The 25,632-nt window shown below is 36.0% G+C and overlaps 1 protein-coding gene across 4 annotated transcripts in view; it reads left to right on the top strand.

The window, feature by feature from the left end:
• Window positions 1-25,632, top strand: part of LOC128991085 (uncharacterized) — a 346,794-nt gene that overhangs the window by 267,107 nt on the left and 54,055 nt on the right. For all 4 annotated transcript variants that reach the window (XM_054414044.1, XM_054413851.1, XM_054413972.1 and 1 more), the window contains 15 exons: window positions 65-394; window positions 890-1,207; window positions 1,343-1,981; window positions 4,890-5,195; window positions 5,581-5,901; window positions 9,368-9,694; window positions 12,196-12,510; window positions 15,182-15,823; window positions 16,232-16,537; window positions 16,784-17,104; window positions 18,138-18,470; window positions 19,923-20,240; window positions 20,382-21,020; window positions 23,347-23,652; window positions 23,890-24,210. In XM_054414044.1, the coding sequence (XP_054270019.1) occupies window positions 65-394; window positions 890-1,207; window positions 1,343-1,981; window positions 4,890-5,195; window positions 5,581-5,901; window positions 9,368-9,694; window positions 12,196-12,510; window positions 15,182-15,823; window positions 16,232-16,537; window positions 16,784-17,104; window positions 18,138-18,470; window positions 19,923-20,240; window positions 20,382-21,020; window positions 23,347-23,652; window positions 23,890-24,210 (5,742 nt within the window). The remainder of the gene's footprint in view (window positions 1-64; window positions 395-889; window positions 1,208-1,342; window positions 1,982-4,889; window positions 5,196-5,580; window positions 5,902-9,367; window positions 9,695-12,195; window positions 12,511-15,181; window positions 15,824-16,231; window positions 16,538-16,783; window positions 17,105-18,137; window positions 18,471-19,922; window positions 20,241-20,381; window positions 21,021-23,346; window positions 23,653-23,889; window positions 24,211-25,632) is intronic.

Here is a 25,632-nt window from a genome sequence, read left to right on the forward strand (position 1 = left end):
GGTATTGATTAAAAAAGATTTAAAGACTTCAGAAATTAAGTAAGATTCTTTCTTCTGATTACAGCTGAACCAATCCAAGAAGTAGCAACACCTTGTACTCCTTCACCTTGTGGATCAAACGCTCAATGCAGAGAACAGAACGGTGCTGGAGCCTGCACTTGTCTGCCAGATTACATCGGCAACCCTTACGAAGGCTGTCGACCTGAGTGTACCTTGAACACTGACTGTGCCTCCAACAGAGCTTGTATCCGCAACAAATGTCAGGACCCTTGCCCTGGAACTTGTGGACAGAATGCCGACTGTCAGGTTGTCAACCACTTGCCATTGTGCACCTGTCGTCCTGGTTTCACTGGGGATCCGTTCCGCTTCTGCAACGTCATTCCACCTCCTCCAGGTAAATTTCATAAACTGTTGCAATTTTATAATTTTAATTATTTTATTCTCTCTAATCTAATTGATATAGAAGTCAGTATACTGTAGAATTTTTTAAATAATATAATATGGCCCCTAAAAAGTTCAATGCTCAACATCCCTTAGCATTTAAAAATATTACATGTACTATACTGATATTTTTAGATAAAAGGTATAAAATTTCCTTAATAAAATATATTTATGAAAAATTTAAAGTTAAAATAATATTGCACCCAGGAAATTTCTATGATGATTAATGTTCGGAGTTGATATTGTTTTGTTTGACACAATTCTAACTTTAATAAATATTATTTTTAAAGTACATATCTAGTAGAACCCAACTATATTTACATAGTTGTATTGCATGAAATACTAGTTGACTAAGAATTTTTACTAAAGCACAAAGATACTGACATTTAAATTTAATCAAAGTTAAATGTTCAATGTTTTGTATTATCATGCATTTAATTTTTCATAGCTATCCAAGCAGAGCCATTGAACCCTTGTGTGCCTTCACCATGTGGACCCAACAGTCAATGCAGGGAAGTGAATGGACAAGCTGTGTGCTCGTGTCTGCCAACATACATAGGCCAGCCTCCAGGCTGCAGACCAGAGTGTGTTGTGAGCAGTGAGTGTCCGGCCAACAGAGCCTGTGTCAACCAGAAATGTGTGGACCCTTGTCCTGGCACTTGTGGACAGAACGCCAGGTGTCAAGTCATCAACCACAGTCCCATCTGCAGCTGCAACTCTGGCTTCACTGGAGATCCTTTCTCAAGATGTTTCCCGATTCCACCACGTAAGTGAAATATTAGAGCACCTGAAATGCACTTTATGTACTATTCAATTAACTACAGAACATATAATTTCCTCATACAAAGTTTGTTTATAATTGTTTTTGTTTTGATTTACAACCGTTTTTATTTTATTGCAGCTCCACCTCCACCAGCTGATCCAATTATCAGAGACCCGTGTGTCCCATCACCTTGTGGTCCATTCTCTCAGTGCAGAGATATTGGAGGAACACCATCCTGCTCTTGCCTGCCTACATACATTGGATCTCCACCAATCTGTAGACCAGAGTGTACCATCAACCAAGACTGTCCCAGCAACCAAGCCTGTATGAGAGAGAAGTGCCGAGACCCGTGTCCAGGGTCTTGTGGAGCTGGAGCCCAGTGTAGTGTCATCAACCACACTCCGATCTGCACTTGTCCTGAGGGATTCACAGGAGATCCGTTTACCAATTGCTTCCCCAAACCTCCTGAACCACCTCCAACTCAAGCCAGTGATCCATGCAATCCATCTCCATGTGGTCCAAATGCTCAGTGTGCTGATGGAATCTGTACCTGTCTGCCTGAATTCCAAGGAGACCCATACTCTGGTTGTAGACCAGAATGTGTCCTCAACACTGATTGTCCAAGAGATCGAGCCTGCATCCGTAACAAGTGTCAAGATCCTTGCCCTGGAACTTGTGGGCAAGGAGCTCGATGTGATGTCATTAACCACATACCAATGTGTACATGCCCATCTGGATTGACGGGAAGCCCATTCTTCCAGTGTGTGCCTTTTGAATGTAAGTGATTTTTATTTCCTAAAAGAAAAATAAAGGAAAATACAACAAATGTTATGAAATCATTTGTCATCAAAATGTCCATAAAACAAAAGTTTTTAGTTCTTTAAATCGTACCCAAAATCATAGTTATCTGTTAACTTCAAATAGGTAAGAGAAAAAAACGTATGGTAGGCCTAAACAAACACCTTGTGGTTCACTACCTAAAAATTTATTACTACTATATGGAACGCTGCCAATCACACAATATTTTAAGTTATGTTTCTAAACAACACAAATGTAAACATTGATGACAAATTTTTATAACCTAATAATTGTGTAAAGATTACAATTGCGTAGGCTACCAAGAGCGACTTTCGCTCCTAGTGATGAAAACATCTATTTTGCGGGTTTGAGACTGATATGAAGTGAAAGTTGTCTATAATTTGTTTGTCAAAAACATTGCTTTACTTTAACAATAACTAATTCAAAAGTAATGTTGTTTAGTTTTTTTAAGGTAAATGTTTTGATCAGAATAGTTTTAAAATCTCTTGTTTACTATCTGGCTGTGGTTAAACAAAAAGACCAGCTGTATATACGGTTAAACTATTAGGGGCGGTTCACGAGCTCGGGACTATCGTAGTCCGAGCCCAGAATCCGGAAATAACCGGTATTTGGGCCGCGACTTAAAAAATCGGGTTCACGAGCTCGAGACTATATAAGCCGCGGACCAAACTGATAGGCGGCACACAATTAGTGCAGGGATAAAACCCGGTTTTAAAAGTTGGGTTCACGAGTCCAATTACAGATAGTCCCGGCTCTGATCATTAGTCCCGGTGGGTTCACGAGTCAAGTCCGAGCCCAAATGAGATGGTTCGGGCCCAAAAGAACAATGGTGTTTGGTCTCCAACTCAGACCTGGTAGGAGGCAGGTTTAACGTGACATGATGCCGGTTTTATCTAATTAGCTCCTTTATTTTTATTATTTGTTAAAAACTAATGTTTAAATATGGTTCCTCATTAAATTCCGAACAGTTTCATTACCCACAACACCATATTTAAAAAATATGTAAAAATGGTAAAAAGGATCATAAAACATGAAAAAAATCATCAAACAACTTAAAACGACAGATAAATTATGCACGTAACAAAGTAGTATCATAACAAAGATATTTTACTGATAAACCCCATGTTATTACAATTTTAACGACAAAATTATGCGTAGAATATAAATATAACTAATCAGCCACAGTTAAACCATCGTTATCCAACATAATTATCAGAAATAGTTTTTTGCCGTGGGAAACATCAAGCAAACCGTCAGTCGTTGAGTACGGTTCGCGGTGATATCACCGTCTTGTGTTGTAGGCTACTTGCTGGTCGCCGTGTGTATTGAATATGACTATGAAATATCTATACTGTATTATGTTAACAATTATGTACCATCACTCCACTACCTCGCATAGGACCAGCTCGTTATCATGACTAAAACCCTTTTATGACTTGATGAATTTAAAGATAGATTAAAATGTGTCCAAAGATGCCGTCAATGAGACATTTGAGGCGTTCACTCCAAGGCACGGATTTCCCGACAGCAAAATCCATTACAGTATTCTAAATTGAAAAAGAAATGTCAGTTGCACTAATATTTTTGGCTGATGGCACTTTTCATCGCAAAACTGGTGATTTATTTAATGTTAGTAAAGTTTGGATGGTAGCTATTTGTTTGGTAATAAAAGCAGAACAAATCAAATTTTCAGTTCGAAACTATGCCCAAAGAAAAAAACTATGTTTTCCTACTAGTAAATATAATATAAGTAAATCCTTCCTACCTAGTAAATATAAACGCATTGTAATGAAACTGATTTTAAAAATCGCAACAACACAAAATGTACATTAAAAACCATAGCTGTTAACATAAATAATATTACGAGCTAATTGCAGAATATTATTTTCAACATTTTACAGTTAGATTATTATAGAGTGGAAGAATAACGGAAAGAATATTCTTTGTTTACAGCCACGATTAAATCTAGCACACACATACGATTTTTATATCTAATAATCAGTACCTCTAAATACATTTTAGTTTCAATAATTGTACCATTTAAATAAGTTTAGTTAAAATTATCCTATCCAAAAATCACCATCCTTAATTATCGGGCGACGGGCATTTATGCAAAATAGGCATTCATCCGGTTATAAATAGGCCTACCCGGTTATTTTATATCATGCATCTTAATTGAATTATAATAATGCACACAGAAAAATATATTTCTCTAAAGACTTCCATTATCTGACACAAACGTGGATTGTTGTGTTTATAAATAAATAAACTTAGATAGATTATCATAGGCGAGCATTGGGACAATGAAATATGGGAAAAATAATCGGTTTGGACGTTTTGGTTCAGCCCTTTTTCACGATCATCCTATTGTATGGAAGTGCGTATGTCAACAGCAGTGGCTTCACATGTGTTTCCAGACTGTTGTTACTGGTTGTTACCAACGTCTCAACAGAAATTCCCTGCGAATCCCTGTCATTAGGCTCCGCTATGGATTTGGTCTCGACCTACAATGGGCCCAGCTTTCACATCATTAGGCTCTGACTCGTGAACCCATTTTTTGGTCGTCGCTTATATAGTCCGGGACCAACGTCTGGTCGCGGACTATGAAGTCCCGAGCTCGTGAACCGCCCCTTAAAGTTGTTCAGCATTATTCAAAAGTCGTGCGAAGGCAAATCCTAACAAAACAACAGTATATAATTTTTTTTTATTTTCAACAGTGTTTTATTCTATCCGTTTCTAACACACTGATTAGTGATTTTGTAGGACCTAAATCTATCGTGCTATTTTTTTAACGCAACCTATCATATAATGTATTTCATTTTTCATATGAAAGTTTACTGATAAATAGTTATACTCGATCCTTTAGCTCCTGTTGTGACACAACCATGCAACCCATCACCTTGTGGACCCAACAGTCAGTGCAGAGAAGTGAACGGACAAGCTGTGTGTTCCTGTGTGCCCGGCTACATAGGTAGTCCTCCCACCTGCAGGCCTGAATGTGTGGTCAACTCAGACTGTCCTCTCAACCAAGCCTGCTCCAACCAGAAGTGTAGAGATCCTTGTCCAGGAACCTGTGGTGTTGGTGCCAGATGTCAAGTCATCAACCACAACCCCATCTGCAGCTGTCCCACTGGCTTTACTGGGGATCCGTTCTTAAGATGCCAACCTATCCGTAAGTAAATTACTAATGAACCAATGCTATAGTTTTAATTTCAAAAGGTATATTACAATAATAATATAATTGAATAGGCCCTATTATTATTATATTTTAATTTTATAAAACTTTTAATGTATTATATTATTTTATACCGAGTTCAATAAAAATGTTAACTAACGTATTAAATGTATAATGCTTTTAAAGTTATACGTAAGTAAAGGGCTGGCTTTATATTTTCAGCCAAACCATCCAAACCTCGTATTAATTTTTTAAATCTATTTAAATAAATTACTAGATTAATACGATTCACATTTTGTGTGATTGAGTTGAATTGTAAATATGTAGAAAAATGTATTTGTTCACTGTTAAATTGTGCAAATGTATTTGTTTGTCATTTTAGCTCCACCCCAGCAGTCTCCACCAACAGACCCTTGTATACCTTCACCATGTGGTCCAAACTCACAGTGCCGAGTGTCTGGAGACAGTCCGTCATGTTCATGTCTGCCAGAGTTCATCGGAACACCTCCCAACTGTCGCCCTGAGTGTGTCAGCAACAGTGAATGTGCCTCCAACCTGGCCTGTATTAACCAGAAGTGCAGAGATCCTTGTCCTGGCACTTGTGGAGCCAATGCTATGTGCAGAGTTGTCAGCCATAGTCCTCAGTGTCTCTGCATTGAAGGATTTACTGGAAACCCATTCATAGGGTGTTCCGTTGTACAGTGTAAGATCATTTCTAATAGCTTTCAGGTAGTGCGTAAATACTTACCAGATTTAAATAATCTGTATTTGTCAAATGCCATTTTACCTTCATTCCAATGTCCTTTAATTTCAAATTACTGTATTAATTAGTACATTAACATACATTAACATACATGTACATAACATGTACATTAACATGTTTGCATATACAGCATAAGTTGTTATTATTTTTACATTACTATTTATGCAACACAGTGATTTTAATGGGGTTTTGTTTGGAAATTTGGTGTATGTGTATAGGATTGACGATGTTTATATGCTCGCTACACTAATATTCCTTCGCATGTATTTGTACATATAACAGCATGTTAAAAAAATGCATTTGACTCTCCCCAATTTAGCAAGTCTTGTAATAAGGGGTTAATATTATTTAGATGTGATCACATCTGTGTTATACAAAATTGTATTTAAAAAAAATGTGAAGGTCTATGAAATCGACTCCAATGCAAACTGTTTTACATCATCGCGCAATAACGGCTAACATGTTTAAGCTAAACTTACAAAGGTTATTTCATTTATCAGTAAAAGGTTTGTGAAAAAATAAATTTCAATTTAATTACGCCGATATAATTTAAAACCTACTTAGGCTTTCTATGCTCTGGAAGCAATCCTATTAACTTTTATTACAGCAGGTTTTTCAATCGTGAGGTCAATGTGTTTATGATTGCAACTGTTGCACATTCAAACATTAAATATCAAATCTTTGTGAATTATGTGTATTACTATTTCTTTAATAGAACAATATCCCCAAACAATGTGCTGGATTAAAAAAAAAAATATGAATGGATGATTGTAAGAAAAAACACAAAAGTTACATAGACCAGCTGATTTGTTTAGCTACTGTATGAGTATTTCTTAAAGCCCAGTGAAGGGTCGTGTTTGCTCTCCATTGTGTTGCTACGCAGCTCAGACCTGACAGTCCAAGCCGCATTAAGTAGTACGCGCATATTAGTTTTGTGCGTCTTTGATTCACAGTCTAGGAAACCGCATGGATAAAACTTAGTAAGACAAGTTTGCTGCGGCTTGGATACACATAAGCAAGGTATCTGTTAGGCTGCGTTTGCCAGATCCATATATTACAATATATTACTGGGATGGTGAGAGTCAACTGTACACACATTAGTTTATCATACTTCAATAAGTGCTTATTCTTATTCCTCTTAGTTGTACATCTAATACGCATCAAGTTAAGGTGTTTGTTTGCTTGTTTATTATTATAATATAATATAGATATTTACAGTTCAAATTAGTAGCCTAGTCTTTTAGACTCAGGCTAGCATTTCTTTGGATCATTTTGTGGAACACATCAGCTACCACTAACTTATAGTTTAACATATATAACCTATAACTATTCTCATAGTATGCTCTCTTGATATAAACTAGGCTATATGAAGAGTTCCCTTTTAGTTAGTAGTTTTATATTATAATAATTTATTAAATGTAGCATGATGGTTTGTGTAGGAAACATTAATTCCTTAGATAACCTTTTAAAACATAACTACTACAGTAGGTCACAACATTTTAAAAAAATTGTGTGAATACTTTTCTATTAGTTAGGTAATAAACCTCTTCCACAACCCACAGTACACTTATTTTGTTTTAAAGTGGTATGTTAGTCTTATTAGTACAGTAGGCCTACATGTATTCGGTTGTTATTATGGCAGAAAGAAACTCAATACAGGTTTAGGATTAAAGGAAGCTTTGTAAATTGATATGCCATGGTGATACATGCTTTTTCTTGTTCCCTCTACATACCCACAGGCCTACATATTATTTTCTTGTTCCCTTTATGTACCCACTTTCCAAAAATTTTTTTGTCATTATTTAAATAGTTTAAGGTGTTTTTTATCTGTAATTCTATTAAAAGAGTATCTTAGTATAACAATTGACTTATTGGATATCAAAGTAGACATCCCATCTGTATAGTTTTTGTTGATTTTAATAATAAAAAAAAAAAAAAACAGTTGACATGTCTATTTTTATTCATAGTCATAACCTTTGACTATCAATACAACTAGACATTCCATCCCCATGTTAAATTTGTAGCCAGCTTTTTTTATCAAAATCGTCGTATCAAACTTCAGTATCCAATAGTCAATGGTATAACATAGTAAACATGTTGTATAAGATGAACTATTTGCATCACGAACTTCTGAATATACATAGTAATAGTAAGCCTCCTATTTATACATTAATTCTCGCCCTAGTTTTAATGAAAATATATGTAAATATTTTCGTGTGTATGTATTATGTAAGATCAACTGTTACGTATTGTATAAATCTTAAGGTAATCCAAAATTACTTGTAAATTTTAGCTCACCCCTTCAATTGCTTACACAATATCCACTCTTACAGTTCTAAATATATGTAGGTATATGTTTAATTTATATACATTTAGTTTTATTATGTTGTATGGGTACTGCTTTGTAAAAAAAGAATAGAGTATTAGTTTATATTAGGTATCTTACAGGTAAGGAAGGTAACAAGACTTGATAATAAAAAAACTACAAACTTAGTAGCCATAGTATTCTATTTTTTTCAGTTCATAGGAATATTCACCACAGTATGTTCACTAAAGCATTAACTACAACTCTTTGAGTAAAAGTATATTATGTTATTGATGATTATTGGTGGTGGTTGGTTCATTTTCATAGAAAAATATTAGTACCTGCCTTATCAGTTAGGGCTTTTAACAAATTTGCTATTGTAGATAAAGATTATCCAGGTCGTCACTTATGTGGATAAGTATTTCGCACATACAGAAGTGCATTTTCCACCTAAGGAATGTGTATTGGATTCAAATATTTAGTATAAAAAAAAGCTTATAACTAATGTTTTTGGCAGAACAAAATCACCCTTGATACAACTTATAATTAATTTGATTCTAGAGGGTTGTGAAATATTTCCAGTGGTGAAATGGGGCTCTGATAAAAAAAACATTTATTATAGGCAACCCCTGTTCTTTTCCAAGACAACGACAAGCGTCACCATACTAAAACATTTAAAACTACACCACTAAATATCACATAGTTTGGTCTCATCCCTAAATTCTTAAATTTATTTATTTTACCAATTTTCTAAGTAGTTTTTTAAGAAAACATAATTTAAACCTTCATATAAGTAGACCATGTTTTCTCAAAATGCAATTTTTAAATCTTCAATCTTTATGATGAGGAATTGTTTAGACTTAATTTATCGTTGAATAAAAAAAGATGAATAAATATCAAACCAAATAATTTTTGTTAACATACAGTATATGTTCCTAATGTATCAAACGATCATTTTTGTACTATGGGGTTATCAGTCGCTAAAGACAAATTACTATTAGTTTCCTTTTTGGTTTGATTGGGAGTGTGAAAAGAGTGCTACTACAAAATTGTAATATTATATTAAAGGTTAAAAACTCACAAAATTATAAATAATTACAGCAATTCCACAAGAAGTCATAACACCTTGTACTCCTTCACCTTGTGGATCAAACGCTCAATGCAGAGAACAGAACGGTGCTGGAGCCTGCACTTGTCTGCCAGATTACATCGGCAACCCTTACGAAGGCTGTCGACCTGAGTGTACCTTGAACACTGACTGTGCCTCCAACAGAGCTTGTATCCGCAACAAATGTCAGGACCCTTGCCCTGGAACTTGTGGACAGAACGCCGACTGTCAGGTTGTCAACCACTTACCATTGTGCACCTGTCGTCCTGGTTTCACTGGGGATCCATTCCGCTTCTGCAATGTCCTTCCACCTCAAGCTCGTAAGTTGTGGAAGTGTAGTATTAAAATAAAATAAATAAATTTAAAGCTATTATCCAATACTGTAAACGATAATTGTTACAATTGTTTAATGATGAACTCAGGGCCGGATCTGGAATTTTGGCGCCCCTAGGCCCAATAATGTGTAATGTAGTATGGATAAAGTTACTTTGCTACAAACCTCTATTAAAAGCTATATCAGACCTACTGCACAATACAATTTTATAATTTCAAGTTTTTTGAAGAATTTACTTGGTTCTGGCCTTATCAAAAATGCTGTCTTAGTATACTTTTAGCAATTTCATGTATTTAATGATGTGCTCACCATTGTGGGACTGAAACAAAACGATCCAACCAGAAGAGCATTCCTTCAACAAAACATTACCATTGCTGCTACTGCAGTGGCTTCAAAGTTCACGCCCCAAAACATGAACTTCGTACAGTACCGGTATTGAATTAACATACCATTGATTAGACATACTCCCTTAAAAGATTTGTCATCCTTTTGGATCATCGAAGGACAATTGTTGTTATTTCAGTCATTTAAAACCTCATTCAACCAAATAAAACGATCCAATCATTAACAATAGCTCATCCCCTGGTTGTATTACAAGAAATTTAAAACAGTTTTGTGAACTCTAGTGCCCAGTTCGACCAACATAAACTAGACATGAATAACAATCTTTAGATTTTACAAGCTGATGATAAGTCTTCTTGTGTTGGTTAGTCTATGATGATACCATAGCCATAGGCTATACTGCATCTCGATTATATTCGCAAAGCAAAACAAAGCAAAATATTTCGACCAACCGTACCGATCCTCAGGCCTGAGGAGAGAATGCCAGAATGCTAATGACGAGAGTATTGAATTTCTTTAAAACCTATTGCAAATTTAGATTAATACTTTGTTTGTTATTTTTAAAGGTGAACTCATAGTTTTTTGAAAATTCAACACAACGTATATTTTAGCTTGATCCTGTAGGGTGCTGTAAGCTAATCGAGAGATTGGTTAATACTTTTTCTTTTGCGAGATGAGGGTGGAAACAGTGTTTGGAGAATAATATTAGCACACGCATGCACCCCTAATCGGCCTAATAACTAAAATTGTACTCATTAGCACCGAGCCAGCATAGTGGCAGCGGCAATACGATGCGTACCGCACGACAACATCCCTACAGCCTTCTCCCGGGAAAGTTGATTATGTTGATTAGTTGATGGTGTTGAAAAATAGATTAACATTGCCAAAATTTTGTTCCAATGAACTTCAAAATCATAATAACTTATTAGCCAGATAAAAAAAAATTTAAGTTCTTTCTATTTAAAATACTATTTTCCCTTTGGCCGCGTGACCCCTGTAAGCTTGCACCCATAGGCTCTGACCTATTGGGAAATCCGGTCCTAGTCAAACTCTTCTTGTGATTGTTAGGATTTTTTGAGAGGATAGCAGGCTTACCTGAATGGGAAAGAGTCCAAACTGGCACAGGAAACACAAAACTTTACACTATATACACAAAACATTAGAATATTTCACTGTCACTGACAGTTCGCTGTCACTGAGCGTGAAATATTCTAATGTTTTGTGTATATAGTGTAAAGTTTTGTGTTTCCTGTGCCAGTTTGGACTCTTTCCCATTCAGGTAAGCATGCTATCCTCTCAAAAAATCCTAAAAATCTAGGCCCTTGTGCTCTATGCTACACTCTTAACCTCTTCTTGTGATTGATATTTTAACATTAAAATTAGACTTAATCTTGTAAGCTTTACTAATTTTACGACAGTGTCAATAAATTAAATATTTAAATTTCAATGCAACATTATTTCTAACGATGAAATAAATTTGTTTGGATAACTTTATTAATAGACCTTGGATTAGGATAATTAGTGAAAGTGCAGGATGCAATAAATATCCTTTAACAGTAAACATTTAAAGGTTTTTAATGTCTCTTACTCTTGATCAAAGAGTTGAGCTCGCTCATTTAAGTAACAACGCACACACACAAATTCAACAATGTCCCATGATGATTTTTCCATTATTATAAAGTAAAATAATTGCCAACAGAAAGTAATTTATTAAGAACTTGGATTTCTTAGAACCAGCTAGTGAAACTATGAAAATGTTTTTGTAAAGTAGGATATGTGTGCGCTATATTTGTGTATATATTGTGTGTAGAGTACTTTACATTTTCTGCAGTTTATGGTTTGAAGTATCGTGTTAACAAGCTGGAGAGCTCAGTGGTTATAGTGCTCGCCTATTAAATTCAAGGTCCCCGATTCGATCCTGAGAAAAGTGTGTAGCTTTTTGATAGTTCAAAAACTGGACCCAGCTGTCCTTGATCATTGGTCTTTCAATAAATGGCCCTGACTAATAAACAGCTGGTCTTAGCCAGTAAGAAAGCTACACAATGCATCACACTCCATTCTACACTAATCCTACATTCATGTTTGGGTTAAAATACGCACATAGGTAGCGACCCCATCTCTATATATGAATATGATTTTTCACAGCTGTCCAAGCAGAGCCAGTGAACCCTTGTGTGCCTTCACCATGTGGACCCAACAGTCAATGCAGGGAAGTTAATGGACAAGCTGTGTGCTCGTGTCTGCCAACATACATAGGCCAGCCTCCAGGCTGCAGACCAGAGTGTGTTGTGAGCAGTGAGTGTCCGGCCAACAGAGCCTGTGTTAACCAGAAATGTGTGGACCCTTGTCCTGGCACTTGTGGACAGAACGCCAGGTGTCAAGTCATCAACCACAGTCCCATCTGCAGCTGCAACTCTGGCTTCACTGGAGATCCTTTCTCAAGATGTTTTCCAATACCTCGTATGTATAATTTTATTGCAGACATTTACAGAGAGTAAAGTTATTTTTAAACCATAATGCTAATAGTAAATTTTATTTGATTTTTGTGTATCAAATTGAAGGAATATTATATGAAACTTCATAACATAATAGTACATGCAATATATGTTTTTCCAGTACTGGACAAACATATATTGTTATTATTACTACACGTGTAGTAATAATAATAATATTAATAATAATAATAATAATAATAATAATAATAACAATCTTTTATTGTCGTTCTGCAACATAAAATTACAATAGACTACGTCCGGAGTCAGGAGACGAATAATATGACATCATGCTTAATTCTATAATCTTATGAAGCACATAAAACAGTTGTTTCATAAACTAAACATACCTACTTAAATTTAAAATTCTAAGATGCAATGCTCTTATGTAAATACAAAAACATAAGTAAATAATTCTTTAAAACTAAATAAAACAGTTGTATATATTCAAGGAATTTACTAAAAAAGAGCTTTTACTAAAGTTTATATAGTAACTTCTAATAGCAACTATCTTTTGCTATAACAAGTCGGTGGTTATCAAATAGTATTTATGGAACAACCCTTTACTTGTGTAATAATTATTGATAATATTGTGATTATCAATTAAAAAAAAAAAACAAGATGTAGTTTAAATACACCTATATATATATACTAGCTGTACCCGCGGGCTTTGCCCCGCTTAACTTCATAAGTATTCGCATGGCTCAATCACGTCCTGGTTGAAGTTCGTTCGCTACGCTCACTCACCTTCAGGTTGGAAATGGTTCGCTGCGCTCACATGTTTTCAGGTTAGCTCGTTCGCTACGCTTACTCGCCTCCAGGTTGATGTTTGTTCGCTACGCTCACTCACCTTTTGGTTGCAAATTAGCAGTTGTCATAAATTGTTTGCTAAAGGTTTTTATGTTTTAATATTTAACATTGGAGAATTTAAATGTTGTTGACTGCACAGGTGTGCTGCGATTGGGGTTTAATACATTTGGACTTATTAAAAAGTAAAATAGTTCTCTGTGCTGCACTCTGTAGTAACACTGTGGCACTATTTCAAATCATGACTAATGCTAATACAGAATGTTGTGATTATTCAAACCTACAAAACAGTTGGTGAAAGTAAACATCTGCTTTTAAATTATATTTATTTGTAAACATTGTAGATCAAAAAGTCTGACATTGGCCCACTTAAAACCCTCTGGGGCAGAGCCCTTTTGACGGATCTGCACCAAACTTCACTCAAACCATCCTTGAAAGATGCTTAAAGCCCCGTTCACACGGGGCGAGTTTACAAGCTACACGCCCGCTTTTTTACACGCAGCTAGTAAAATAGCTCAGTGTGAACGACGTACTCGCTCAAAAGCTGCTTGTAAAAAAGCTCTGGAAAAAGTTGACGCTGCCGCTACTTTACACGCCAACTCGCCAGCTTTTGAGCGAGTAGGCGTGTAAAGTAGCCCAGTGTGAACACAGTTGCTTGTGCTTGTGCGCTTGTAACTCAAAGATGTTGGAGGATTTGGTTCAAGCCAGCGACTGAGCGAGTGGAAAAAGCATCGTGTGAACGACTACAAGCGCACTCGCCGACTCGTCGGCGTCTTTCTACACGTCTGCGAGTTGGCGAGTGGACAAGCTCCGTGTGAACGAATACAAGCACACTCGCCAACTCGCCGGCTTCTTACACGCTGGCGTGTAGCTTGTAAACTCGCCCCGTGTGAACGGGCCTTAATAATGCCTGAAAGTTTCATTACAATCTGTCGAGCGGTTTCGGAGTCCATAACGTATATACACACACACACACACACACATACATACATACATACATAGTTCCTCTTTTATAGATATAGATTGGACCTCATTAAAAGAACTGGCATTTCAATGCAACTTTTTACTTTTTGCCCTGTCAAACTAAGCTTAAAAATAACAAGAAAAGCAGCCAAGCCAACAATCTAACAAAAGCAAGTAAACTTTTAGGCTAGGCTACTGATTACAACATCATGGTGTGATGTTTGAGTCTTTTACATCATAGTTTGGTATAAGAATTCTTAACAACCTTTTGTGTATTGTGTAGGTGTTTAACAAAGTGAAAACTGAGACAATTTGAAATCTCTACAAAAACACCTTTTAAGGTCCAATGTTTTGTACTTAGTTGATAAGTTGTTCGATAGTGCAATAAGGCAAAAGTATTGCGCAAGAAACGTTGTTCTATTAAATAATATGTTTAAAATTATATGTTAGTAAATATTTGTTGAATCATAAGTTATTAAAATTATGTCGATTGTTCAACTTTACTTTTATGAAATAGCATATTGACACTGAACTCTTAATGTTATTAAGTATCTTTTTATGCAATTTTATAGATTTTAGAAATTTATGTTTCATATGCAAGATTTTTAACTTTGAAACCCCCTTTAATTTTATGATAAAAAGATTTGTTGTATTTACAAATTCATTTATGTTTGTATTTCTTAAATTTTTTATAGTAAAAACAAACTTATGTCACTAAAACGTTTTAAGAAAAATTTATGTCATTTTGAAAAGTACGTTAAACTTATTCAAGAAGAGCAATTCACAGATTTACCAACAAATAGATTTCATTACCTCAATAATCGTCTCAATAATTGTACTGTGCTGTTAATACTTATTTTAATTTGCAGCTCCGACACCCCAGCAGGCACCTCCAGTATATGTCAACCCGTGTGTCCCATCACCTTGTGGTCCGTTCTCTCAGTGCAGAGACATTGGAGGAACACCATCCTGTTCTTGCCTGCCTACATACATTGGATCTCCACCAAACTGTAGACCAGAGTGTACCATCAACCAAGACTGTCCCAGCAACCAAGCCTGTATGAGAGAGAAGTGCCGAGACCCGTGTCCAGGGTCTTGTGGAGCTGGAGCCCAGTGTAGTGTCATCAACCACACTCCGATCTGCACTTGTCCTGAGGGATTCACAGGAGATCCGTTTACCAATTGCTTCCCCAAACCTCCTGAACCACCTCCAACTCAAGCCAGTGATCCATGCAATCCATCTCCATGTGGTCCAAATGCTCAGTGTGCTGATGGAATATGTACATGTCTGCCTGAATTCCAAGGAGACCCATACTCTGGTTGTAGACCAGAATGTGTCCTCAACACTGATTGTCCAAGAGATCGAGCCTGCATCCGCAACAAATGTAAAGATCCTTGTCCTGGAACTTGTGGCCAAGGAGCTCAATGTGATGTAATTAACCACATTCCTGTCTGCAGTTGCCCTCAAGGAATGTCTGGAAATCCCTTTGTCCAATGTCAACCTATGCAAGGTAATTTTAAAAACAAAGTAATTAACCAACTTATTATTCAAACAATGTTATAATACCTTGGAGCATCAAAACAATAACCACAGGATATTTCTTTTTCAAACCAATGGTTCAACCAGATGTTAACATTTTGTTCAAAAGCATAAAGTTCAGCATTGGACCTTTACCTTTTTGACTTTTCTTAGTATCAGTACTAACAAGTAAATCAAGAAACACATGTACTTACCTATGCCTTTAGTACTTCTTCATGACACTTCACTTAGGACAGATTCTAGTCAGTAATGTTGTCTTGAAAAGCATTATGTTACCCTCAATCTGTCAGACAATCTTGTTCAAGCCTACTTGCATAAAGGATGTATAGATTGAACACTGTGTTATTTTTCAAAATATAACCGTCCCCATTATTTTCAGCTCCTCCAGTTACTCAGCCATGCAACCCTTCTCCTTGTGGACCTTTCAGTCAGTGCAGAGAAGTGAACGGACAAGCTGTGTGTTCCTGTGTGCCCGGGTACATAGGCAGTCCTCCGGCTTGTAGACCAGAATGTGTGGTGAACACTGATTGTAACCTCAACCAAGCATGCTCCAACCAGAAGTGTAGAGATCCTTGTCCAGGAACCTGTGGGGTTGGTGCCAGATGTCAAGTCATTAACCACAACCCCATCTGCAGCTGCCCCACTGGCTTTACTGGGGATCCGTTCTTAAGATGCCAACCTATTCGTAAGTAATATCAATGATTATTGACTTTTTTGTATATGTTTTCTCATGGAATTTTTAATATTATTTATACTACAGGGAAATTGTTAGTATTTTATAGAATCTAATCAAAAAGATTCAAAATTCATCCAAACCAAAAAATATTTAATTTAAAGTTATTATGATTCCAAGAAATAACAATTTAGTAAATAATACCAATTCTGTTTATAAATAAACAGTATAAAGTTAATCTATTGTTTGCTTTTCCAGCTCCACCCCAGCAGTCTCCACCAACAGACCCTTGTATACCTTCACCATGTGGTCCTAACTCACAGTGCCGAGTGTCTGGAGACAGTCCGTCATGTTCATGTCTGCCAGAGTTCATCGGAACACCTCCCAACTGTCGCCCTGAGTGTGTCAGCAACAGTGAATGTGCCTCCAACCTGGCCTGTATCAACCAGAAGTGCAGAGATCCTTGTCCTGGCACTTGTGGAGCCAACGCAGAATGCCGGATCGTCAGTCATTCGCCACAATGTGTCTGCATAGTTGGCTATACTGGAGACCCATTCCGTTTATGCAACCTCCAACAAGGTACATTGTAATTTTTAGGTAGGCCTACACCTAATTTCACCTCGCATAATGAATTTTATAAAATATAAATCAATGTTTTGATTTATACAATTTACTGGACTCTATTGTCCATATAAAAGCCTATATAAAAGTTAACACAGTAAAGAAATGTTAAAATACTAATCTATGTTTATTTGCCATTATTACATAGTTAATCATTCCGATTATCTACATATATCTTACTAATATTATAAAAAATGTGAAAGTTTGTGTGTTTGTGTGTTTGTTTGTTTGTTTGTTTGTTTGTTTGTTTGTTTGTTTGTTTGTTTGTTTGAAGTTTAATCACGCATTAACTACTGGACAGATTGGGCTGAAATTTGACATGATGGTAGCTCACGTTCCCGATTAACATATAGGCATATTCCTATCTCAAAAATCCTTTCAGGCTCCGCCCCAGTGGCTCTGTAGTTTCTCATGTTAACCTTATGAGTATTCATATTTAAAGGGAATTAAATAATTTAGTCAGCTGTTTCAACTAAAAAAGTTGGTTCTATGATATGCAAAATCATTAAATGTTTTAAGATTTACCAACAGGGTGCAGCACTATTTTTTTTTGCATTTATGAAAACAGCTAATTTTAACTAAGCAGCAACAACAAACTGTGATATGCAATGAGAACTAACTGTCAAAGTAGGATTGTTTACAGTTGTGTTTATGTTTTTAATTTCATGAATAATTTTTGATATTTTGTGAACTTTTAATAATTTATTTTTCTATATTGTTTAGATGAAGTGGTGGAATATTATTGCTATGGTAGATGTGTTTTTACTATAGTATACGGTAAATTTAAAGAGGCAAATTTTATCAAAATGTGTCCTCCCCCATTGCAAGTTCAAAGCTTGAGTTGAGTATAACTACTATAAACAATTTTTTACTTATATGCCACCCCGTACGATGGACGGGTACTCTGCTAGTAATTGTATATACAGCACATGAACAATATAAAATAAATATGTCATTTGATACATAATAGAACCATGTATTGTAATTTCAGCTGAACCAATCCTTCAAGAGAGGCCAACACCTTGCATTCCATCACCTTGTGGATCAAACGCTCAATGCAGAGAACAGAACGGTGCTGGAGCTTGCACTTGTCTGCCAGATTACATCGGCAACCCTTACGAAGGCTGTCGACCTGAGTGTACCTTGAACACTGACTGTGCCTCCAACAGAGCTTGTATCCGCAACAAATGTCAGGACCCTTGCCCTGGAACTTGTGGCCAGAACGCCGACTGTCAGGTTGTCAACCACTTGCCATTGTGCACCTGTCGTCCTGGTTTCACTGGGGATCCATTCCGCTTCTGCAATGTCATTCCACCTCAAGCTCGTAAGTTGTGAACTTAGGAATTATAATGTTTAGATCAAATGGATAAACTTAATGATAATAACAATAATGATAAGTGGTTTAATATTAAATTCAAATTAGAATATTGAACTGAGATTTCAACATTGAAATGACATTTATAATTACATATTAAGACTCCACCTTTTAGCGAATTTCCCATATAGGGAATAATACTATAGTACTCACCCGCTAACCGTAAGATCTGAAACCGGGACCAATTTACTTTTTCGTATTGAGGTGCCCAGATGCTGAAAACACCCTCCGTTCAAATTCATTTATATATATATATTATATGTCCGTTAGCGCGATAGCTTGAGCAAAAATGATCCGATTTTGATAAAATTTGGTAGAAACATGTAAAACTACGTTAATTTTGCGAACCAGCATGATCGGACTATGGGAATGGGGTTTTATGAGGTAAAAATTGGTGTTTCCAATTTTCGGCTAAAGAACATAAAATTTTACAATTTCTTTCCAGACCATTTTGCAGAGCTTAAAAAAAGAAACAATTGTGTAGATTGAAGTGTTGTTGTATGCCTAATGGTTACAGAGATAATAAAAAAACTTTAAATTTTAAATTCCCATGTTATATTATGGAGAATAAATAAACTGTTGTAGTTTGCTTGTTTATGGATATATTTTAATCAAATTTGACAATTTTGTTTATTTCATACTAAGCTATCAACATTTCAATAAAAAACACACCTACCTTTCCTGTAGCAGGAAACCTAGGTACTCATTAAAATTAATGTTATTTAAATAGGAAAAAAATCATCTGACCATTTTCATGGAATATGTTTGCAGAAATCCAGCCAGGTAAATGGAAATTTGCTTAGTCTGCAGGTTTGCTGCAGTGGGGGTATTTTAATTTTTCTCATACAAAGGAACCTTAATAACTTCATGATCAGCATTGCATATATCATTAGGTTTATTGAAAGTAGATACAGTAAAAGTTACGAATTTGAAAAAATTGAATGTCCAAATAAAACTGATCTAGACCTGGAAATAATATTTATCTTACATTATTGTAATATTAAACAGTGCTAAATGTATTTGGGTTTTAACCTTGTAATGATGTTTTAATATGGCAGTTTAGTGTCATTTAAATTTTTCTTGTACAAAAACTAGGCACCCTCTGAACGCTTTAATACAATGTAAAAGTATGAAATATTTTAACTTATCTTATACTTTTTTTTTTAAGAAATTTTACATCTTCAGTAACTTTATTATCATTACTGTACTTATATTAGCAGTGTTATAGAATATTAAATAACTGATCAATTCTAGAGAAGTTCACTATGTCTCACAACTGTTTTTGTGTTTACATAAAGTAATAATAACTATAAATAATTAATAGTGCACCTATTTTAGACAAAACAACATGAGAATACTTTGAAATGCGTATTAAGCTCTAACTATCATTTTTTCTTACAGCTGTCCAAGCAGAGCCAGTGAACCCTTGTGTGCCTTCACCATGTGGACCCAACAGTCAATGCAGGGAAGTGAATGGACAAGCTGTGTGCTCGTGTCTGCCAACATACATAGGCCAGCCTCCAGGCTGCAGACCAGAGTGTGTTGTGAGCAGTGAGTGTCCGGCCAACAGAGCCTGTGTTAACCAGAAATGTGTGGACCCTTGTCCTGGCACTTGTGGACAGAACGCCAGGTGTCAAGTCATCAACCACAGTCCCATTTGCAGCTGCAACTCTGGCTTCACTGGAGATCCTTTCTCAAGATGTTTCCCGATTCCACCACGTAAGTGAAATATTAGAGGGCCTGAAAATGAACTTTGTGTACTGTACTATTCAATTAACTACAGAACATATAATTTCCTCATACAAAGTTTGTTTATGATTGTTTTTGTTTTGATTTACAACCTTTTTTATTTTATTGCAGCTCCACCTCCACCAGCTGATCCAATTATCAGAGACCCGTGTGTCCCATCACCTTGTGGTCCATTCTCTCAGTGCAGAGATATTGGAGGAACACCATCCTGCTCTTGCCTGCCTACATACATTGGATCTCCACCAAACTGTAGACCAGAGTGTACCATCAACCAAGACTGTCCCAGCAACCAAGCCTGTATGAGAGAGAAGTGCCGAGACCCGTGTCCAGGGTCTTGTGGAGCTGGAGCCCAGTGTAGTGTCATCAACCACACTCCGATCTGCACTTGTCCTGAGGGATTCACAGGAGATCCGTTTACCAATTGCTTCCCCAAACCTCCTGAACCACCTCCAACTCAAGCCAGTGATCCATGCAATCCATCTCCATGTGGTCCAAATGCTCAGTGTGCTGATGGAATCTGTACCTGTCTGCCTGAATTCCAAGGAGACCCATACTCTGGTTGTAGACCAGAATGTGTCCTCAACACTGATTGTCCAAGAGATCGAGCCTGCATCCGCAACAAATGTCAAGATCCTTGTCCTGGAACTTGTGGCCAGAATGCTGTGTGTCAAGTGATAAACCACATTCCAATGTGCAGCTGTCCTCCTGGCATGAGTGGAAATCCATTTGTAGACTGTCGGCCAATGCAAGGTAGGTTATATTGATTACAGTTTATATTTTAAACTAGTCACCATACCCGAGCTTCGCATTGGGAAGGGTATGCTACAGAGAATAATTATGTTCTATAGATCTGCTGTATGGAATAATTATTAACTGATTAATGTCTACACTATTGATAAAGCACCAACAAAATCATTTTCAAACACGTGGTTTATATCAATGTCATGAGAATAAAACTTTGCATCTTTGCAAGCCGTCAGGGCAGAGTCCTAGGAGAGTATTAAAATTAAAAAATGACTATGTCCATGAAGCCTGTGGTATGGTGGCTCTATTCATGGTAAAAATCAGCTCAATTTGTCCAGTAGTTTTCACGTTATTGACATACTCCAAACATTCACATAGTTCCTTCCATCCAAGTCATCTTATCCAAGTCAATCTTGATCAGTGATGCAGTAAAAGTATTAACAGGCAACTCTGTGTCCCAGACATTATTATGGCTAAAAACAAACATACAAACACAATACATTTTCATAAAAAGTTTTAAAATAAGGAGGTCAATAAGTTGATGAATTATGCACATAAAAAATAAAAACGTCTTATGTGCACAATATCACAAATTATTTATTAAATTTAAAATATAAACATAACTGCTAACAATCCTACATTGACAGTTATTGTTTCACAGCTTTTTGTTGCTGCTTGGTTCAAATTAGCTGTTAATTAATTCAAACAAAAAATTAATAGTTCTGCACCCTGTTTGTAAATATTATAACTTTTTATTGTATAGAACATCATAGAACAATCTTGATTAGTTTAAACAGCTGTTAAGATTCATCAATTACTTTTAAATATGAATACTCACAAGGTTAACATGGTAAACTCCAGAGCCACTGGGGCGGAGCGTGAAAGGTTTTGTGAGATAAGAATAGGCTTATACGTATGTTAATCGGGAACGTGAGCTATCATCATGCCAAAATTCAGCCTAATCCGAACAGTAGTTAATGCGGGATTGAGCCCCAAACACATTTAAATTGAAAACACGTTTAACTAAACTTGTATCATTCTCAACACAGGGTATTACCTTAAAAGACTCAAAGCTGTATACACAAACATGTACGTTAATTACATGTTTTGAAATATTTTTTGCAAAGAAAGTACCCTACTGTCAATATTATTTTGCCATACAGTCGATATCTGGACTACTAGGACTTAATCCTCAAACTAGAAGTATTCAATTAATCACTGTGCAACTAAACAATATATAGATATGTTTTTTATTAGAGTCGGGACCACATAAGTTTGCAGTTGAGGGAGGAGCCTATTTACCATATGGGTTTGAATGAACCAATGAGAACTGTGTGGTGTTGCCAAATCTAATAATACCAGCTGATTTAAAAATATTGCTTAGTATATTTTACTAGCTGAACCCGGCAGACGTTGTTTTGCCTTTTACTATTTATAATTTAAGTACCGTAACGTTTAATTGTCTTATTGTATATGAAGTGCTTATAACTAAATTAAAATACGTACGACAACTAATGAAACACATATAGTACAAAGGATAACCGATTCTTTATTATTGCTCTTATATTAATGCTAGTAGTGGGTAGACAATATTTTTGGTCTTTCTATTCGGCTCAATCACGTCCTGGTTGAAGTTAGTTCGCTACGCTCACTAGGTTGGAGCTCGTTCGCTGCGCTCACTTGCCTTCAGGTTAGCTCGTTCGCTACGCTCACTTGCCTTCAGGTTAGCTCGTTCACTACGCTAACTCGCCTCCAGGTTGAATTTCGTTCGCTATGCTCACTCACCTTTTGGTTGCAAATTAGCTGTTGTCATAAATGTAAAAGAAATAATAGTGCTGCACCCTGTTGGTAATCCTTGTAACTTTAATGCTATTGAACATCATAGAACAGAACCAACTTGTTTAATTGAAACAGCTGTTAAGATTCATTAATTCCATTTCTCATTAGGTTAACATGGGAAACTCCAGAGCCACTGGGGCGGAGCCGATTGGACGGATCACAAAATTGATGGTGTATAAACCTATTCCATGAAATTCTACACGTATGTACCAAGTTTCGTGGCAATCGGTTCAACGGTGTCTGAGTTTATCACTGCCAAACAAATATATATATATACAAACATTCTCTTTTATACTTATAGATTAGTGCGATGTGGCAACGTTGCACTAGCCTTGTCTTGTGATTGGCTGCCACCAACTGCAAACTTACGTGGTCCCGACTCTAAACCCTTTTATATCACACACATGGACATCCTTTAATGTTTTTCATTCATTGTTAAATTTTTTGATAAATTTAATTAGTACAAAACTATAACCAATTTGCATTTTTGCAGCTCCTGTTGTGACACAGCCATGCAACCCATCACCTTGTGGACCCAACAGTCAGTGCAGAGAAGTGAACGGACAAGCTGTGTGTTCCTGTGTGCCCGGCTACATAGGTAGTCCTCCCACCTGCAGGCCTGAATGTGTGGTCAACTCAGACTGTCCTCTCAACCAAGCCTGCTCCAACCAGAAGTGTAGAGATCCTTGTCCAGGAACCTGTGGTGTTGGTGCCAGATGTCAAGTCATTAACCACAACCCCATCTGCAGCTGTCCCACTGGCTTTACTGGGGATCCGTTCTTAAGATGCCAACCTATTCGTAAGTGATATTAATGATTTTAAAATGTTCCTCGTACATTTTATAAAATGTGTTTTTTTTATAAAATTTTGAATTTAATATAATGTTTTGATTTTCAAAATGCCTTAGAAAGTTTTAGTTCTCATGCAAACCACAAAATTTAGTTTGTATGATACCATAAAATGAACATTTAGACAATAATATCAATTTCGTATAAAAAAAGGAAATAAATATTCTGTATTTGTTTGTCTTGTTTAGCTCCACCCCAGCAGTCTCCACCAACAGACCCTTGTATACCTTCACCATGTGGTCCAAACTCACAGTGTCGAGTGTCTGGAGACAGTCCGTCATGTTCATGTCTGCCAGAGTTCATCGGAACACCTCCCAACTGTCGCCCTGAGTGTGTCAGCAACAGTGAATGTGCCTCCAACCTGGCCTGTATCAACCAGAAGTGCAGAGATCCTTGTCCTGGCACTTGTGGAGCCAATGCTATGTGCAGAGTTGTCAGCCATACTCCACAGTGTGTCTGTATTGTTGGCTACACCGGTGATCCATTTTTGCAATGTATCCTACAGCAAGGTGATTATTTTGTTATAAAACACAATATTGTTTTTTTTACAGCCTTTTATGAAGGTTTGACAGTGAGACATTATTTCCTTCCCAGTTTTTTTTTAGCGAATTTCCCATATAGGGAATAAGCTATTACCGTAGTACTCACGGTAAGACCCGGGACCGATTTTTTTTTTCGTTTTGAGGTCCCTAGAGGTCAAAAACACCATCCGTTCAAATTCATATATATATATATATATATATATATATATTTATTTATTTATATATATATATATATATATATATTTATATATATATATATATATATGTGTCCGTTAGCGCGATAACTCGAGCAAAAATTATCCGATTTTGATGAAATTTGGTACAAACGTGTAAACCTACGTTTATTCGAACGAGTTCGCGAACCAGCATGATCGGACCATGGGAACGGGGGTTTATGGGGGCTTTTATGGGGTAAAAATAGGATTTTCCCATTTTTGACCCAAAAAACATAAAATTTTGCAATTTCTTTCGAAACTATTTTGTAGAGCTTAAAAAAACAAATAATTTAGTATATTGAAGCGTTATAATGCGCCTAATGGTTACGGAGAAAATTCCAAAAAATTGTAAATTTAAAATTCCCATGTTATTCTTATGGAGAATAAGTAAACTGTTGTAGTTTGCTTGTTTATAAACATATTTTGCCCAAATTTGGAAAATGTTTTTATTTCTTACTAACTATTAACATTTTACATAAAAAACACTTTTACCCTCCCTGTTGCAGCAAACCTAAGTATGTTTTAAACTGATTCTATTTAAATAGGGAATAAATGTGATATTTTTAAGGAGACATTTTAGTGTAAATCCATTCAGGGAAATGGAAATTCGCTTAGTCTGCAGGATTGCTGCGGCGGGGGTATATATATATATATATATTTATATATATATATATTTATATATGTGTCCGTTAGCGCGATAACTCGAGCAAAATTGATCCGATTTTGATGAAATTTGGTACAAACGTGTAAACCTACATTTATTCGAACGAGTTCGCGAACCAGCATAATCGGACCATGGCATCAGGGGTTTATGGGGGGTTTTATGGGGTAAAAATGGGTTTTTCTAATTTTTGACCCTAAAAACTTTAAATTTCTAAATTTCTCTCTAGACCATTTTGAAGAGCTTAAAAAAACAAATAATTTAGTATATTGAAGTGTTTTTTAATGTTCATTGACTACGGAGAAAATTAAAAAAAAATTGTAAATTTAAAATTCCCATGTTATTCTTATGGAGAATAAATAAACTGTTCTAGTTTGCTTGTTTATGGATATATTTTAATCAGATTTGGCAATTTGGTTTATTTTTATAGTAAGCTATCAATATTTCAATTGAAAAAACACACCTCAACATCTTCCCCGTAGCAGCAAACCTAACTACTAACTAAAATTAATG

The sequence above is a fragment of the Macrosteles quadrilineatus genome, unplaced genomic scaffold, assembly GCF_028750875.1.
Source record: "Macrosteles quadrilineatus isolate MER2022 unplaced genomic scaffold, UCM_ALF_1.0 Scaffold_1__1_contigs__length_201487025, whole genome shotgun sequence".
In the NCBI taxonomy this organism is placed as follows: Eukaryota; Metazoa; Arthropoda; class Insecta; order Hemiptera; family Cicadellidae; genus Macrosteles; species Macrosteles quadrilineatus.